This window comes from Orcinus orca, chromosome 12 (assembly GCF_937001465.1).
Source record: "Orcinus orca chromosome 12, mOrcOrc1.1, whole genome shotgun sequence".
NCBI classification, from domain to species: domain Eukaryota; kingdom Metazoa; phylum Chordata; class Mammalia; order Artiodactyla; family Delphinidae; genus Orcinus; species Orcinus orca.
The window spans coordinates 32,706,840-32,727,138 of NC_064570.1; the positions used below are offsets into that span (position 1 = coordinate 32,706,840).

A 20,299-nucleotide genomic window follows, 5' to 3' on the forward strand; every position below is an offset into this window, starting at 1 on the left:
ATAGGGGTCAGTAATGTCCACTTTCAATAAAGACGCCCAGTGACTCTGATGTGGGCCTGAGCACCACACTTGAGAGACTGACGTAGCTCTAACTAGATTTTAAAAAGGGGTTGATGTAAATGGTTTTGCTGAACCCCTTAACCTGGCTTGTCTCTTTTAAGTAAAATTATCTTACCACACGAGTCAGGGACATGGAACCAAACCCCATCCCTGCTAAGTCTTCCAGGATCAAGTGGTCATAGGGATCATTCTCAGCATAGTTTATATTTTCTTTAGCCTAAATATCTTTCACCAGGCACAAAGTTCATGTATTTGGCACAATAGAAAGTTATTTCTTGTTCCAAACACTTACTCTATCCTTCATCCTCCAAATATCTGCTAGACAGTGAGATCCATTAAACTGCTGTGTTGTTTCCTGTGTAAAAGTTTCTCATCAAGAGCAGAATTAAGATTAGATATTAACATAATCAAATTTTATCTCTACATGTGTTTTGAAAGAAAAGCAAGAAGTATTCTGACTTTTATAAAAAACCATCACATCTTAATTTAAAATTATTTGGTATAAGACAATGCCCCTATTCATTTTTTTCCCCTGTGATGATAAGTAAAAATAAGCTTAAGGCAGTAAATGGCCTCGGAGACCTTCAATGGCCTGCCAAGCTTTGTGCCTGTGGGTTATTTCCAGTTCCATTTCATTATAAAGGACTTATTTCAAGGACACTGGGGCTGATAATCATGTCAAGCCCAGCCTCAGAAGAAAACTGGAAAAAAGGATATTTACTCAAAGACCAAACCACCTCTTGATAGATTTGGACTAGAAGAGAGAGGTCCCAATAGATAGTTACTTTCTAAATCAAAACACCCTAAAAAATGAAGTATATATAAGCAGATTCTTCTTTTCCTTTTCTGCTCTATTTCTCCCTTCCTTCCTTCCGTCCTTCCTTCCTTCCTTCCTTCCTTCCGTTCCTTCCTTCCTGCCTCTTTTCCTTTCTCCCTCCCTTCCTTTCCTCTCCTGTCCTTTCCTTTCCTTCCTTTCTTTATGGGTAGTTTTTCTAAAAGTTCAATGAATAATGTCTGACCTCAAAATAGGCCCACTAATACTGAGTGCTTATTATTTATCAAGCAATGTCTTAAGTGCCGTATATGTATTAAATCCTCAAAATAATTCTGCTGAAATGGGTATTAGTATTATCTCCACTTTACACGTGAGGAAGCAGTGGCACAAAAAAACTAAATAACTATATTATATGATCCCACAGCTATTGTCTGTAAGAACTAAAGTCAACATAATTCCCTATTCCTATGTTAAGGCTGGGAGCAAGCATAATTTCTAACCCCTATTGCTGAAATACTTATGATAAGAGCTCTGGGACTTGCTTCAGTGTGGTGGAGGGAGGGAGGTGTAGGGGAATAGGTGTGATTATAGTTGAAATAAGATCGTCCATGAGTAGATAATTGTTGAAGCTGGATGGCAGGTTCACTATAATAGTCTCACTACCTTGTATATGCTTGAAACATTTTATTATAAAAAGATAAAAATATATGGAAAACTAACTAACTAAATAATTCTGCAAACAAGCTCCAAGAAAACCTGGTTCCTGGACGGTGATCTGTCTCAACCAGCTTACTTATATACTAATAGCATGCTCTTCAACACTTCAAGACTCTTGTGACAAATCCAAAGCTATGGTATCATAAATTCTGCCCACTTGCCTGCAATACGAGATGCACCCTGAAGTCACCCAACCTTTCCCCTACTGGGATACTGCCCACGAGTATCCTCCTCTGATCTTTCCTTTCCTTTTGAGACGCTACTAAGACTTTGTCAAGGTGGCTGGTGTTTTCCCTTACTTCAGTAACTTCATAAACTTAGTTTTGCTTGGTGAATACGTTTTTTCAGGATATATTTGGGAGGTTGGCAACTGACCGCTGTCTAATAATTATTAGGAATTAGAAGGCTGTATTTTGTTATAGACATAATAACCTGTTCTCCTCTAATTCTTCTCAAACCAGAGATATCACTACAGCAGAATAAGGAAATTGATATCAACCTTCAGTAACTACTTAAAGAATTTTTGACATTTCCTTAAAATAGAAATCCAAAAACTAAAGAATTCATGCTTGTGTGATTCTTAAAGCAAAGAGCTTTACAAAAGTTCTCTACAAATAATGTCTCTGACTAGTTTCCCTAACTCACACCAAATATAAATTGTGAGATTTAAATTGTGAGGATTAAAATAATTAATTTTAAAAAAAACAGTTGTTTGTATATTACAAACTTCATTAATGTAAAAAAAATATTGTTATTCTGAAATTTTACTCAATCAGGAGACCAAGACTGGGCAATTGAAACACCAAAAACAACAAACAAAAACTAAGACAAAAAACAAAACCGGAAAAAAAACCTAGTTATCTTAGAATGATGTAGCTTTCCTGATAAAGGAAACGTCACATGGTAAATATTTCAGGTGTGAACACACAAGGCACAAGGAGGTCCAGTTTCTTTGGAAATAGCTGTAAATATATTCATCTGAGTAAAACAATCATCTGTGTCTAGTCATGCATGCTCTCTGCTCCCGTGGCTGTCACTGTTGTCGATCTGAACTTGAGAGGTAATGGCCTCATGATTCAAGGAAACTGCTGAAGTGTGTACTCAGGCTTCAGCTGAAGAGATGGGTTCATTTATCATCATAATAAGCTATTACCATCGAGAGGTCACAACTCATTGAAGAGACAGTCAGTCTAATTGGATCAATTCCGTCAGCTTTCGACGTGCCTCAAGGAGATAAGCACTCTTTCACAGGTAATTTTCAATCACCCAGCAAACTACCTGTTCAATAATTCATCACATTTCAGATTGGGATCTTATCACATAGCTCCTTTTTCCATGTGGCAAATGTTGAATTTTAACTACTTGGAATCTCCAACCTAGGTAATAGAGGGAGAGCTTCAGAAAAAGTAAGGTGAGAGAGTGTCTGCTTTACTCGGCTACTACTGTTGGAAGTGATGAGAAGACCTCAGTAATATAAATGTAAGCTTTATGCTTCCCCAACATGCCCTGCTGACAATAACAGAATTTCCTGAAACTACCTGCTAAGATAAGAGTGCTATTGGAATCCTTGTGATTAATTAAGCATGACAACCATTTTTAGCTTATAGAATTGAGGCACTTAAGTGATCACATCAAAGCAATAACCTTCACAACAAAGTCTAGAATAGAAAATTAATAGGTTATAATAGATCAAAATAAAAACAGACTGTTACTTAAAATATCTTATTTTACAACTTTGACAATATTACAATCTTGAGTGGGGCAGTAGATAGTCTCTGAGGCAAACTCACCTCAAATCAAATGCTGGCTGTGACTTTAAATAGCTAAGTTACCTTATAATTACAAGCATATTATTTTTCTCCACTATTTTTTACACAAATCGTGGTCATATATACACTATTCTACTTCTAGGTTTAATTACTTAACCATATACCTTGGATCATTCCATATTCGTAGACAAAGAACTTCTTTTCTTATTTACAGTTTTATAGTGTTTGACTGTGTGTATGTACCAAAATTCACTTAATCAGTCTCTTGGTGACAGACATTTTTGTGTTTATCACAAACATTTATAAATGAATAACTTCGCATTTCACACGTTTATATATACCAGTAGGAAAAACTTCCCAGAGGAGAAATATATAAACACATGTGCATTTGTAACTTTGGTAAAGATTTCTAAATTAGTTTTCTTGGATTGCATCAATATGTATCTCCACTACCAATATTATAAGATCTTTGTCGTTTGAAAATCTTACTAATACTGTGCTATCCATTTTGCCATTTTGTTGTCTTTTCCAAGATAAATGACAATTTCTCAGTGTAGTTGTATTATGAGTCAGGTTGTACATTGTTTCATATACCTAAGAGCCATCTGTATTCCTTTTCTATGAACTGTTCATTCATATCTGTTGCCCATTTCTTTATTGAACTGTTGGTCTTTCTTATCAATTTCTATAACTTCTTTAGATATTAGATTAGCCTTTTGTTTGCTATAAATTAAAAAATGAAAATATCAAATTTTAAAAATAATTGATATTTTACTTGATTTGTTTGCTAAGGCTGCCACAACATAACCATAAACTAAGTGTCTTAATAAACAGAAATTCATTGTCTCACAGTTCTAAAGGATACAAGTCCAAAATCAAGGTGTTGGCAGTGTTGGTTCCTTCTGAAGGCTGTGAGAAAAGGATCTGTTTTAGGCCTCTCTCCTTGGCTTGTAGATGGCTGTCTTCATGTTCACATGGCATTCTCCTTGTATGAATACCTGTCTCCAAATGTTCCCTTTTTATAAGGATATCAGTCATATCGAGTTTGGGTCTACCTTAATGACCTCATTTTAACTTGGTACATTATAGCTGCAGGGTATTGATGCTGTTTATAATGCCTATAAAATTAACTTCCCTAATCAGTTATTGATGGACAGAAATCTTAAATCCCTTTAAATACTTCAGTAAAGCAGGAATAGTTAGATACTTATCACATCATTTACTTGGAAAGACATGAAGCGATGCTTGTTTGCTTTATTTTGGATAAAGTGCAAAAGATAAAGTGCAAAACACTGCAGGTTTCTCAAAAATCTAGATAACTGATTTACATTCACATTTCCATAAAGCTGCTGTTTAAGTCACATAATCTACTTACTTGCTGAAATTAACTCTCTGTAATTGTCCATTTTTATTTTTAATGCTACCTTATCTTTACCACCACCAGATGCTATATCAGATAGCAATAATAAGCAAGGGACAAAGTGTTTTAACAAGTGTCTTACATTGATACAAAGATTACCTCTGTATAAATTTATACCTCTGTATAAATTCCAATCCTTGACATTTACTGAACAGCTTCTGCATGCTAAGGGCATTTTTGAGGGCTTTGTACTATTCTGAGGAGGTGCTGGAACTCTCAATTTGCAGATATTGAAAGTAAGTCTCAACTAAATAATGGGATGTGTCCAAGATTACAAAACTAATAAGGAAGAGATGCAGCATTTGAATCAGATCTGTGAAAGGCATAAGGATCAAAACACTGAAAATAACTTACCAGAGCCTCCCCATGCATAAATAATAGCTTTCAATCAAGAGCAAGATGGTGGGAAAGGATGGGACACAGATATGTATAGAAAGTGAAAATGAAGAAAGAAAATAAGTACTCCTTTGGTAGTCCACAATCAAGATGTCAGCAGGATTGGTCTCCTCTGAGGGCTGTGAGAGAAGGAGCTGCTCCAGGCCTCTCTCCTTTGCTTACAGATGGCCATCTTCCTTCTATACATATCTGTATTCCATCCTTCCCCACCATCTTGCTCTTCTCCCACTACCATCAATTAAACAGCATACACTGGGTTACATACAAAAACCCAGTAGATAAAACACTCTGGCCATGATAGGTTCAGAAAGGGCATAATACTGCCCTCCTAAACTACCACAGCAATAGTTGGTGGGTCTGATCTATTGCAAGTGGCAGAGGGCAGCACACTGGAGGTTTGTCCCACAAGGACTTGGGCTAGTACATCAGAACCAGCAATCCACTGGTTCCCTATAGCTCTTCACTGAGTTGCACATGAAACATGGGTGTAAAAGTGTTATTGAAAAGGATATAGTAAAAATGTAAAGTTTTTCATTAAGATTTGATTGAAACTTTCAAATTGATGGTGGTTTTGCTTTCTTTACTTTTGAGATAAGGAATGGGGGTTTCATGGTCTTCCATTTTATAATTCCAAATAAAAAATTATACAGAGTACCCAAATTTCTATTTTCACCTTGTGTGTTTTGTCGTTCATTTGATAATCACTGTGTTAAGCCTCAAGGCTAAAGAGGTGACCAGCCTGAGGTCCCATGGTAGGTGGCAATCCGTGGAGAAAGTATTATTATTTACCTTTTGTGTTACTCTTAGTTTCTTTTTGTAGGGACAAATTTCATCTGCTATCATATTCCTTTTACTGGAAGAACTGTCTACATTTCTTCTAGTGATATGTTGGTGAAAAAGTATCTCAGCCTTTATTTCTCTGGAATACTCTTTGTTTTGCCTTCCTTTTTCAAAGGTATTTTGGCCTGGTAAAAATTCTAGATTAATAATTTTTGTTTGTTTGCTGTTGTTTCTTTCCCCCCAATATTTTAAAATATTTCTGTACTGTATTCTGGCTCTTGTGATGTCTAAGAATCTTCTATCTTATCTTTGTTCTTCTGTACATGTTGTGTCTTTCTTTCTCTGGCTGCTTTTAAGATCTTCTCTTTATCTCGACCACTGTTTGTTTTTCTAAAATTTGATTCTGATGTACTTTGACATTATTTCCTTATCATTTTGGGTCTGTTTCTGTTGACTGATTTTTCTCCTGGTTATGGCTCATATGCCCCTGCTTGTTTACATGCTTGGTCATTTTTTATTTGATGCCAGACATGATAGATTTTACATTGTTGGGTGATGAATTTTGTTGTAATTAATTAAGTAGTATTGGATTTTGTTCTGGTATGCAGTTTTGGAATAAACTGGTTTCTTTTAAGGTCAGCTTTTAAGATTTGTTAAGGTGGGTTAGAGCAGCCTGTAGTCTGGGTCTAATTTAGCCCTATTACTAGGACAGTATTAAGTATTTTACTGAAGTCATCTCTATTATGACACTGTTCCCCTTTAGGTGGTGGGAAAATGAGCTAGGAATTGTTTCTCATTACTTTTTGGTAGTTCTTCCATCAACATTAGATAGGTAGTTTTCTGCCATCCAAGTCAGTATTCAGCCAGGTTGAAAGTTCCCTTTACATCTTTACAGATATCTGGATTGATTCTCTCTTCTCTCTTCTCTTCTCTTCTCTCTCTCTCTCGCGCTCTCTCTCTCTCTCTCTCTCTCTCTCTCTCTCTCATTTTCTCTCCACCTTCCTCTTCCCTAATATTCTGTCCCACAAGTTCTAGCTTCCTGGGCTTCCCTGAACTCCAATCTCCTGCTTTCAAACAATGTTGTTTGGGTTTTCCCTCAGTGCATTTCACCTTGGAAACTACACCCAGGCAACAATCTTGGCAGCTGTTAAGCCTGAACTCATCTACTTCTTTTTTCTCAGGGATCACAGTCCTACACCATCTGCTGTCCAGTGTCTAAAAACTCTTGTTTGACACTTTTTCTCAAGTTTTCTTGTTGTTTAAGAAACGTTTATTCAATCATGGTCAGAAGCAAAAATCCAAGGTATTGTCTTTGAAAAGCTTTTTTAGTATGATTTTTGAAATTGTAGTCTTTGATTCAATTAGAGTTTATTTTTATGAATAATATGAGGTAGAGATGGTTATTTTTTTTCCTCTTTAGATAAGCAATGGTACCAGTAGCATTTATTATATGGTCTACCTTATTCTCATTGATCTGCAATATCTGTTTTGTTAAAAATCAAGTATCCATATAAGCATGGGATATTTCTGGGCTATTTTTTTCAGCTCCATTGAGCATTTTTAACCTATTTTCTCACCAACAGCACTTTGTCTCAGTCATTATTTCTTTTTTAAAATGAGTCCTAAGTCTTTATATCAGGGAAGTTTTGATTAATACTCCATTTCCGGCTTTCTTTAGGATTTCCTTTAATTATTTTTGGCCCTTTGGTTTTCTGTATAGATTCTATCCTTGGTACTTTTATTACTTATCGCTATGATAAAGCACTTCTTTTTTTGTTAAGTTTTTTTCTTTTTAATTGCAGTATCGTTGCTTTACAATATTGTGTTAGTTTCTACTGCACAGCAAAGTGAATCAGCTGTTCGTATACATATATCCCCTCTTTTCTGGATTTCCTTCCCATTTAGGTCACCACAGAGCACTGAGTAGAGTTCCTTGTCCTATACAGTAGGTTCTCATTAGTTATCTATTTTATACATAGTATCAGTAATATATATATGTCAATCCCAATCTCCCAATTCATCCCAACCCCCCCCCCTTCCCCCTTGGTGTCCATACGTTTGTTCTCGATGTCTGTGTCTCTATTTCTGCTTTGTAAATAAGATGGTCTATACAGAGGACTTATTTTTAAAGTGTTGTTTTAACTGATTTTTGCTGATGTAAAGAAACACAATCGACTTCTATATATTAACTTTGTATACAGTTTCTTTCTTGATTCACCTATTAATAATTTATCTTCTGAGTTCACAAAGCAGATAATTATATCATCTACAAATGACAGTTTTATTTCTTCCCTTTCGATCTCTGTATCTTTTATTTTTTATCTTACTGCACTGTCCAAGTATTCTAGTACAATGTTAAATAAAAGTGGTCAGAGTGAAAATTGTTTGCAATCTTAAAGAATTCTTTCAACATAGATGCTATTCATTTTTGTGGACATAATCTTCATCAGATGAAGAAGTGCCTTTCCAATCCTAGTCTGCAAAATTTTTAAAACATCATGAATCGTTATTTAATTTTAACTATTTCTTTTTCTACCTCTATCGAAATATTTTTTTCACTCTCCTTTAATCAGTCAATATTGTCAATTACTTACACTGACTTTTTGATATTAAACCAACATTGAACTCCTATGATAAAAGTAACCTGGCCAATTTAGTTTTACCATTTTTATACATTATGGATTCTGATTGTTCATGCTTTGGTTAGGATGTTTGCATCTATTTTCATGAATGAGTTTGAACAGGGATTCCCTTTTTCATACCTCCCTGATATCCAGCATATTAAGCCACATAAAATTGCTTGAGGAGTAGTCCTCACTGTTCTGTTCTCTGGAAACCTTGTAAGATTGAAAAAAAAATTTGAAATGTGACTGAACAAAATAAACAGAAGTAAACAAAATACTTATTTTATTTATGGGAAGAACTTTTTGGCTACTGATTCAATTGCTTTAATATTCATATCACTTTTTACATTTTTCAGCTTGAGTCAGTTTTATTAATTTTCATTATTCTAGAAATTTGACTTTGAGTCCTCATAGGTAGGCTAATTTTGCATAGTAGACATTATCAGAACTATGGGCAATAAATGAGTTCTTGAGTTCTTTTGTTTGCTTTTTAATAATATCTTTCCTCATTTGCCCCTAACAATTCATTTGGTTTATTCTTGACAACAGATCTTCTTCTAGTACTACTCCATTACCAAATCATTTTTATATGATCTCATTTATGGAATAAAAATTCAATCACAGTTGATTTATCCTATTTACTTTTGTGGCCCTACCATTCACCACATACATAATACTTTCTTAATTAATCCATTTAATCTAAGACTTAAATTGAAGGACATTAAGGATGAGGGAGAGAGTTTGACCTTTACTTCTGAATAATTTTGAGGAATGTGGAACAAAGAAGTCAGAAATACAAATTATGCTGCTAAAAGGAGAGTGGATCATGCTTATTAGTACGTTTTTAGTTTTTTTTTTAACCAAGATTGAAATCATCTTTCAATTCTAACTTAAATCCCAACTCAAGAGTCATTTCTGAGCAATCTAATGAAAACTATTCTGTTGTTGTTAAAAATGTAGCATTGATCACAAAATATTCGTGAAGTTCCTTTTATGTAACAAGGCCTGCCCTGTCCTGTAAATCTCAAACATCAATCTCCTTCAAATCCACAGCTTTAATTAGGGATCTTAGGGGTAGAACTGAAAGTCAAGCAAACACAGCAAAGAAATACCAGAGATTACTTTTAGAACCAGATACTATTTTGTCCACAGACTCATAATGTGCATCTTAAGCTAAACTATAGGTATTCTTGGCAACTACATGAAACAATTTAAAAGTTTCTCTAAGCTAGAAACAGAAAAAGATAGTACAATGTTGTAGAAAATAAGCATTGTTTTGTAAAGACCACATCACACAAGATTAATTTAATAACACTCAGAGAGAGATTTTCAAACCTTAATCGTAATGCGGGAACAGTAGATAGGCCAAGCCAGATTCTCAGGGAACTTTACGGATGGGAAGAGAATTGCTTTTGGAAGCTGCACTATCTATTTCAGACCACTAGGGTAACCTTAAGTAAATGACCTTTCAATGTTCCAATAGCACTTAGTTTACTAAAGCAGTAAATTATTCCAACTCTGAAATACCCAAACTGTTTCTCAATAGCTGTAGCCTGTAGCAAATCAGCAGGACTCTTTGTCCTCTAGCTCTTTCCATTCCTGCCTAGTTTCATGCTTAAACAACTGCCCTAAAACTAAGCATTAACATGTGCCAAGTATTTTGAAAATAAGCTGCTGCCTAGTAGAGCCCTGTGGGTGCCTGACTTAATTCTCTTTGAATATCTAGAATGGAGGAGGGCAGGGAATTAACACTCGATTGTGACAATTGTGCTAAATACTCACTCACATATGAGAAAACAAACATTTTCAAGATTGCTGTTGAGGAACTAACTCATAGTTGAGATCGTAATCCAGCAAGACCCTCTGGGGCCTTCTCGGGACAGACCCCTTCCCCCATGTCCTCTGCTGGCCTCTTGTTTGTAGAAAAGCTGTAGGCTCCCAGGCCTCCCCTGAGTCACAAACCCTGGCTCAAGAATTAATGACTGAAAGGATGTGAACATGTAGTGACAAAAATAGCAGTTGGGCCAGGAGAACTGGTGAGAATTTAAACAATAAATCAGCCATATGACAGTCACAGAATCTTTAGTTCCTCCCTGAAGCACCTAGATAACTGCATCTGATGCACATTTCCTGAGTTGTTTTACAGATGCTAAAACCCCCACCAAATGGAAGAAGTTAACTACTTAATGACCATAAGCATGTAGCCCCCAGACCTACTGAACCTGAAGATTGATAATGTTAAGCCCTGTGACACTAGCCTGTTATCTTGCCATCAACCAATCAGAGAATTGTGCACAGGCTGATCACACACCAGGCAACTCCCCTCCATCACTTTGCCTTTAAAATCACTTCGAGGATTTTGGGTCTTTTGAGCGTGAGCCACCCCATTCTCCTTGCTTGGCCCTGCAATAAACCTTCCTCCGCTCCAAACTCTGATGTTTTAGTTCGTTTGGCTTCACTGTGTGTTGGGCACAAACACTTGCAATTGACAACAAGATCATGGAAATTTTTTAAATGGGTAGTATAAAAATGTGCTACCTTTTTCTAGGCCTCATCCACTATCCACATACGTAACTATATTCACTTATGTACTCCTCATTAGTCCATAGAGGAACTGTAGTCAATAAAAATGTTTCTTAAGATGAAAAGTATTCCTTTGCTAAATTGGCTAGTGCTCTTGAGTTTAATTATGATCAGGCAGGTTTCTATGTTAGCAAAGTGTATCCCAAGTGAGAATAGCTTTATTATTTGGGGTTAGGTTACCAAAAAAAAGGAAGACTGGCATGTGGCACCTTCATTATAACAATATGTACAACACATCTCCCTTCTGTTATAAGTGGACTTATAACCAAGTAACTTGGAAAATGTTTGAAAATTGGTTATATAAATATTTAGGAAAAGCTAATAGCATCTCATAAATATATACATTTTTTGACTTAGGAATTAATAATAAAAAGGCAGAGGAGGGATTATGTACCCACCGCCCTTTGGTCATGGATGTAAACAAAATTCTGTATTTAAGCAGATGTACTAGTTTCTTGATATACTATTTCTGTCAGATTCTGGCAATGGCTCTGATTCCTACAGCAATTACTGGTAAAGAACTTAGCCTCAACTATTTAGAAAAATGGCTTTACTGGATTTACAAACAAGGCCTTACAATTTTCCATTTCCTTAGCAAGATATTAAATCAACCAAGCTAAGCATGTCATCATGACTGTAATTTATGTGATATGACATGACAGTTAAGATGTACTGTGGTAATTTGTGAGAGTTGGCAGTATTATTGTAGTATCAAAAATTTATATGGTTCAGTTATTAAGGCGAATTGTTTCATTCATGCTGAGATATCTGACTGTAAACCACAGAGGGATTTCACATTACATTAAAAAATGTCTTCCATATTCAAACAATTTGCACACCCTGTTATGATTATTTTGTTCACTGAATGGAAACTGAAGCACAGACAAGCACAGCTTTTTGATGTGAAAATGATCTGTGGGGGACATGAAGTACTTCGTTGTGGGTGGATATAAGAAGCAGTTCAGCCAGGATAAGGGAAGTTATCTTTGGGAACCAACAACTATGAACAGGATGTCCAAATCCTTTGCTCTGATGCTATTTAATATCGCTTTTGCTTGCTTTCCTTCTGTCAGTTTGATTTTCAGCCAACAGAAAGAAAAAGCATATGACCAAAGAAGAAATGATGGAAAATATGGTAAAGAATATTCTATTTAAAAACTATCTGTAAGTAAATTTCTCCATTGTAAGAAAAGTAAGACCTCTGAAACTCATCCAATGGCTCTTCTCTAAACTCCTCAGAGCAGTTAGAAAAAAGACAGTTTATGTATGTATTTATTTTTTTGGCAATTTTAAGCTATAAACATTCAAGTCGTATGTGCTATTTTATTCCTGTCAGGGATTCAGGAAGTTCCTAAATAGAATAGGATAGAATGACTTCTTGTTGGAAAGGGCTTTGAAGTAAAAGTTTAATTGGATTTTATTACAGATAGAAAATTTTATGCAATATACACTGTCTCTTTAAAAATACATATTCAATGAAAATGTGTTTTATTCATTTACACATTTTTCATAATGGTATTCAGAAGCTTGTAAAAATAAGAAACAGGCCACGAATTAAAATGTTTTCAGTCAGCTAAAACCACTAGTTCCCATTCATATGAACTAGTAAGGTTTTCTATCTCAATACTCACACGCCACTATTAATATATTTTAATTTATTTAATCAATGAAGATTTCTTCAAAAGTAATGCTATATTCTTATAGGTGAAAACTAGGCTTAAATAGCATCAACTTGCTAACGAATTTTTCTCGGACCGTCACAATTTCTGGTGTGATTAGCTGACTTAACTATTAGCTGAAAAGGTATTAAGTTCCACAGACCAAGCAAATATTCCCCCTTAGAATTACTATATCAAATTTTGTTTCCAACAAATTGTTAAGCAAAATAAAATAAAATAAAATGATAAAAGCCAAGGAACCTATCTAGATAAAGTTAATCCACAACAGGCTGGGGTGGGGGGGGGGAAGCACCTGCATTTCTGAGATTGCCACATTTGTTTATCTGTGTGTGTTTTTATATGTGTGTGAGTGGGCTTGGAAACAAACATGTGCTTTCAGTCTGGCACTTCTCTTAGGGTAGCTCTCTTCCTGAGCTCCAGGAAATATGGTGTTTATATAAGCTTCATGGCAAGCATTAAATATTAGTTGTGTAATAAATTTCATTTCCAGTTAACATTCAGACATGGTAGAAAAAGTAGCTCTCTTGAATATCAGTTTTTTTTTTTTTTTTTTTTTTTGCGGTACGCGGGCCTCTCACTGTTGTGGTGGCCTCTCCCATTGCGGAGCACAGGCTCCGGACGCACAGGCTCAGCGGCCACGGCTCACCGGCCCAGCCGCTCCGCGGCATGTGGGATCCTCCCGGACCGGGGCACGAACCCGTGTCCCCTGCATCAGCAGGCGGACTCTCAACCACTGCGCCACCAGGGAAGCCCATTGAATATCAGTTTTGAAATGAAATAGAAACGGATGAGAAAAACTTCAGTAAGTATTGCACCATAGACAACTCTAGAAAAACAGCTATTTCAGGTAAACATAACACCGTCTCTTCCAATATCTGTAATTTGTTTTGCAAAAAAATATCCTAGAGGCTTCATTAATTTATTTGTATATCCAAAATGTTGACACAGAACAGCAACTATGTAGAGTTGTGAAGTAGGCATGCTGTGGCCCACGGGGCAGGGCGGAAATGTCCAACTTAATCTGATTCAGCTGTTTCCAGCAATTCAATACAGTATACATTTGATTTTATCTGTCTTTAAAGAAAGACTAAATAAAACCCGTTATTCTTATTGATCAGTTAAAGCAAAGTAGCAAGAAGCAAGCACTATCTGGACTTACTTTGTTTCCCAGGTACAGAGCTGGCGCGCTCCAGTAGTAGCTCTGGGGCAGGGCTTGTCGGGCCTTCACGCTGCTGATGCTGATCTGCTGATGTGGATCTAAGTCATCCTGCTGCGGAGTCACTCGAATGTGGCCAGAGATGTCAGTCAGATACCAGCCACTCATGTCTTGTATCTTAAAGAAAACACACAACCATCGTTACTTAGGGGAAAAAACCCCACCCACTTCTTTTCTCTTTCATATTCCTGTAGTGTTCATTTTATGAAAATTAAAAACGCAAGAACTATGAAAGTTTAGAAAAAATGAGAGTTGTGAATATCATTAAACGTGTCAGATGTACTCAACTTTAGGTACCAATTATTTTTTTGCTTGATGTTTCTAAGAGTTTGGATGGTATGATATAGTAACCTGCTTTTATTGATCCAATGTGCTTTTTTAAAATTATGATTACAAATGCTTCTTTCTTAAAAATAGAAACTCATTCAAAATTACACATAATGTTATATAAATTATCAAATAGTTGAACTTTGATTTTCATGTTTTTCACTCCACTAGTAATTTCCTGTTTCGTATAGAAAAAATTATTTCAAAAGGTGTTATGTATGTGTTTGTAAAGCAGAGGAAGAAAAAAGATATGAAAGGTAGCTTTTCATTTAATATTTCCTTCCTTTTCATATATTTAAATTTAAACTTTGAGGCTCAAGTGCATTTGAATCTACCAGCTCACAATACTGTACCTATTCCTTCCCATGAGGTTGGAAGCATTGTAGGAACTCCTAGCCTAGATCTTTGGCCCAGAGAAGGGAGGAGCCTTTAAGGGGGAATTAGGGAATACATGATGATTTGTTTTTCCATGTTTATACTCCAGCCATGGGTGGGCACACAGCTACAATTCAAAACCATCCAACCTCGTCAGGACAAAACACTGGATAGTGGGGTTTGTGGCTACCAGGTGCCCACTAGATGTGTGTGAGCTGCTTGGTGCTGTAGGTGATGGGGAGCAGAATGGTAATGGTGATAATATGTGGATGAAATATTTTTTTAAATTTCTTCATGTAGAGGTCATTTGATTCTGCATCTCCCAAAGCTGTGGAATTGCTGGGACTGCCCTGGTCAAAGAAAGAGAGATTAAGTAAAAGCTTATGGGATAGCCACACTACAAGATACATATTACTTCCTTCTCTTCCCTTTCCAACATCATCATCAGACATTCTAAGACAGCCCAGTGAGATTCAGAGAAAGTTGTTTCCAGAAGACCTACTGAAATGCAAATATCAATGGACCTAGTTTCTGAAGAACAAAGCTGAGTTCTCCCTCTGTTCCTCTGCTAAACATAAAACTTTAGTACATTAATGGAACAGTCTAGAGGGTGAGGTGCGACTCTACAAACAAAAGAAAGAAGTTAAACTAGATGTTCATACGTCGTTGGTTCTACATAATTTGCTCCAAAAGCTATGCATTTGATAAAGTATGTATAAATTCAAATTTAGGTATGAGAGTACAATCAGAAACTACTCATAATATTTCAGACTTTAAAAGCAATACAGGCAGAGAAAATTTTCATAGTTGTGTTAAGGATTAGTTAGCTGACTGAAGTTGAAAGGCAAGAGTAGTGTTTGGAAGACAGTTTTATTAAAATAGTGATCTTTGTAAAAACCAACCCTAATCATAACAGTCTCCTGCTAAAATCCTCCAATGACTCTCCAAGGATAAGAACTCAACTTCTCAGTAAACTCAGCCCTATATGGTATAGTTTCTCATTCACTCTGTAGGTTTCTCTTTCTTTCCCCAGCCTGTTTCCTGTTACTCTGTACTCCTAAGTGCTGCCACATAGGCTATTTGAAATTCCCAAAGGTCCTCTTTTATAAGGAGACAAATCGCTGTCTGTGGAGGGCTGAAAAGGCAATGGGAGTATGATGAGCAGTGAAGGTGGGAAGGGAAACATGTTTATGTTTATGGTAGAGGAAGAATATCCCAGTAACTACTAAACAGGTAATAATTTGAACTTTTTCAAATCAATTAAGAATGAAGGTATTGTTCAAATTCAGTGTCTCGTTTTAACGAAGAAAGGGCCCTGGCAACATCAAATCACGACTAAAGGCTGGTGGGTAATATGTACCATGTATATAGTTATTAAAGGAGTTTTTATTAATGGGTATCCCAAAAATACTGGTGAGTGAAATACATAATCCTTCATAGCACAATCTGATGTTTTCTCTGTTGAATCATCTGCCCTTGAGGCTAAAGCAACATTAATTCCATTATTGCTGCGCATAATAATCATGGACACTGGAAAGGCTAGTGTTGACTTATTCTAAGAGGTTCCAGTCTACACGTCGGTACAAATAAAATCCTAAAGGCTTTGGTCAAAGAGGCACAACTAGCATCTGAAAGAAAATTCTATCACTTCTTCATGATAAGTTTAAGTAGAAGCTCACTACAAGAAAAAAATTAATTTCTTATAGAAGGAAAACAACAACAATAGCAAGAAGGCCCGTGGAGCAGCACATAGGATTCAAAGGCTGTTGCTTACATTGCCATAGGTCCAGTAGGAGCTCTGACATCTGTCTGAAACCCCTGAACAGAAGCACTCATCACAACCTCTATGATTATCCTCTTGCAAATTGAAGAAGCCGAATTTGCAGCGACTACAGTCTCCTCCTTCGACATTTTCCTATAAATAGAGAGGTGGGTTAGCAACAGAGGTGCCCTTCAAAATGGAGCACTGTCTCTATTTCTGTTTATGAAAAATATAAGCTTTCTATTCTTCATTTTACCTCTTAGCCTTATTTAAAGTATAATGATATTTAAAAAAATCTTCTCAAAAGCTTCTTATTAAGTTATATGCTGTCCTAACCACACTGATGGGAAATAATTTGGATTCTAACCTACTGCAGTAAGTTACAATTTGATCTTCATCTCTGTCAAGGGTATGGAGTAAATGTCATGATAAATACAGCAATAAGTTAGACATTTGGTTTACTATTTACCGTTCTATGCTGTTGAAGTACTTCCTCTTAGGAACACATGATATATGATAAAAATAAAAGACATTAAGCTAATACATGGATGTAGAATAGAACACTGAAATTATACAGATGGTAAAATACTTTTCACTCCACATATGAAAAATACATATATTTGAAGCAAGCATAAGAATCTGACAGGTAGAGAAACTGGGGCAGATAGTTATACTATTTCCCTGATGAGATCCAGTAGGAAGGGAGGAAAATTTTCCCTGGTTAATTTTCAGTGTTTCCTTTAACCCGTTGGTATAGCCAGTTAATCATATAGTAACATTATGGGAAAAAATAGTTCTCATTCAGTGACTGCTCTCCAAATTGGTTTCATTAATCCTAGGCCCAATACACTGAAAAATTATTTGTTTATAGGTGGGATTCAAGCCAGGGAAAGCTGACTATATGATGAAAAGCTGGGAAGGGTGTAATCTCTCAACTTAAAGAATGGTTAATCTTGACTAATGTCTTCTCAATGAAAGTTCCCTGCTTTCCAGGAAACAGATTCTCAATATTCCCCACACATGAAATTGCTCCACATTTTCCCTCTTCCTTGAATTCCCTTATTACTTCAATTCTGAAGCTTTCCTTTTCCTTAGAGAACTAACTTCTCTCTCAAATGTGTTCCCATTGCCCTTTACACATTGCTCTATTCTAACCACAAAAATGTACTGCTGTATCTTCTAAGATTATTCTCTCCAGCTACATACCATAATCCGTTCAGGTAGAACCCTGTCTTACTTACCTCTATAGTACCAGAAAATGGCAGTGTTCCTGGTACAACACTGAGCACTAGCTTAATAAAACTTTATCAAGTTTAAATAAGTCTCTTGGTGGTCATATTTTTCACCTAGTAGATGTTTCATAAAAACATTTTTGAATAAAGCAAGGTTGGTCAGAAGATGGGATAATAAAATCTGAGAACGTGGGGGAAAGACAGAAGAGGGAAGAACAATAGAGGAAAAAATAGACAAATTTATAAAAAATAAACAAAAAAGTTCTCCTTGTATCCAAGAGAATAATTTATTTGAAAGTAACTTTTGGGCTCAATTTCTATGAATTATTTACCACCTCAATCATTTCTACATTGCCGGGAGCCTAAACAAAGAGGCATCTCTAGGCCCGTTTCATGTGTCAAACTTTAGCCTCCCAATATGTACACAGCTTTAATGACTGCAATGATATTTTTGCTAGTTTTTGTTTCTAAGGTAAATTTCAGATTTTTTGAGATGGTAGATGTCAACAAAACTAATCAAACTAATTTCAGACCTAAGGTGACAAATAAATCCCCCAAACCCTGAAGTTGAGAGCATCTTCAGAAGAGTACACAGGCAGGAAAGATGAAACATATCTATAATCATAATTTAGTTTATCCTGTTGAAGACACAGTACAGCTGTTCTGTACACTGTGTTCTTACGTGGTTGGTCTAATCTACTTTCATTTACTCTAATTTGAAAGCTTGGAATACCACTTTTCTGAGATTCAGACTGAGTTCAACAATTAGAAAGTTTTAGACATCAGTTACATTTTCTGTAACAACATTTTCGCCTGGCAATATGACCTTGAAAAGTAATGATTAAATAATAGCAATATTCAATTTAATTTAATAAACCGAAGCATCACATTAGGGTAGACATTCTAGGGACTATAAAGATGGGTGAGTCAAGGTCTCTGTTTTTTACAAGCCAGCATCTAGAGTTGGGCAAAAAGATATTTACAATCAACCTTAATGCAAGGTGGAATATGAAAAGGTCATCTCAGGGCTTCCCTGGTGGCGCAGTGGTTGAGAGTCCACCTGCTGATGCAGGGGACACGGGTTCATGCCCTGGTCCGGGAAGATCCCACATGCCGCGGAGCGGCTGGGCCCGTGAGCCATGGCCGCTGAGCCTGCGCGCCCGGAGCCTGTGCTCCGCAACGGCAGAGGCCACAACAGTGAGAGGCCCGCATACCGCACACACACACACAAAAGATCATCTCAGAAATAAATTAAATTATGGCAACACAGAGGAGGAGGGGCTAGTTTCTGCTATGAAGGCTTGAGGAGGATTTATGAAGGAGTGGAATTTGACTTAAACTTTGGAGCATGGTTTAAAAATTCGACCTGTTGGAGGGGACAGAATAGAGGCCTATGTTAGTAAAGTATTAGGAATAAGAAATAATTCAAAGCTTAGTTTGACTTCTGGGGTTACTGGAGACTGAGTAAATAAGGCCAATTATATGAGGACTCCATATCTACTTAATTGACCCCCAATAAAAACCCTGGACACCAAGACTTGGGTGAGTTCTCCTGGTTGGTAATACCTCATATGTGTTGTTACATACTGTCGCTGGGAGAATCATGCATGTATGATTTTACTGGGAGAGGATAACTGGAAGTTTGTGCTTGGCCTCTTCTTGATTCTTCCCTTTGCACCTTTCGTCTTTGCTGATTTTAATCTGTATCCTTTTCACTTTAATAAACCCCAAGTATAACAGCTTTTCAGAGTTCTGAATCCTTCTAGTGAATCATTGAAAATGAGTGTTGTCTTGGGTCCCCCAACACACCACCGTAAAGATAATAGGATGTCTACACCTATAAAAACAGGTTAGCCAACTGGTAGTTTTACTTTGTTTATTGTGACAAATCTTTGAGGCAAAATATTTTAGATCCTGCTACAGGTCCTCAAGCTAATCCTATACTCAATTCACTTCAACCCTCTTCACAAGCAATTATCAACTCATAAATTGGCAAAGACCTTATCTAATATTGTATAGCATCCCAGCTGGAAGCCACCACTTTAAGTTTCTAGACTTCTACTTTTTCAGTCCTGAGTCTATACCATACTTTTTCTTTATTTCATACTTTCTCTAGCTCCTAATCAGATTGAGCTAGACTCATTCAGTTGAGAAGTTCTTGGTTCTGACTTTTCTCTAGCTCTACTACAGGTGAATATTAAGCCAACACTAAATAGTAAATATGGTGGATATAGTACCTATATGTGTGTCCTTATGGACTGGTTAAAGAGCCTCTTGAAGCTGGTAGGAAAATGAAGAATCAGGGAGAACATCTTTTTAGCTCCCTAGCACTCTGCTCTCTGGACATGTATAGAATTAATTAGTTATATCAAGTTCTACTTCCTTTTTAGTTTTCTAATCTCCCTTGAGAGAGTATATATCTAAGTAATTTCTTATTGAAGGATTGTGTCTCCAGAGTTTTCTTTAAAAAGATACTAGTTTTAAAACAGTGATTACCTGAGGACATTACAGTTTGATATTTCATAAATTTTAGATTTTTAGAGTGGCACAATTCAAACACAGAAGCATGGTGTTCCAGGACTTT

General features: G+C 36.3%; 1 protein-coding gene across 1 annotated transcript in view; it reads right to left on the reverse strand.

Moving 5' to 3' along the window:
- LAMA2 (laminin subunit alpha 2) overlaps positions 1 to 20,299 on the reverse strand; it is a 607,678-nt gene that overhangs the window by 289,644 nt on the left and 297,735 nt on the right. The window contains exons 11-12 of the mRNA XM_049695645.1: positions 16,496 to 16,636; positions 13,963 to 14,136 (exon numbers count right to left, since the gene is read on the reverse strand). Of these exons, the coding sequence (XP_049551602.1) occupies positions 13,963 to 14,136; positions 16,496 to 16,636 (315 nt within the window). The remainder of the gene's footprint in view (positions 1 to 13,962; positions 14,137 to 16,495; positions 16,637 to 20,299) is intronic.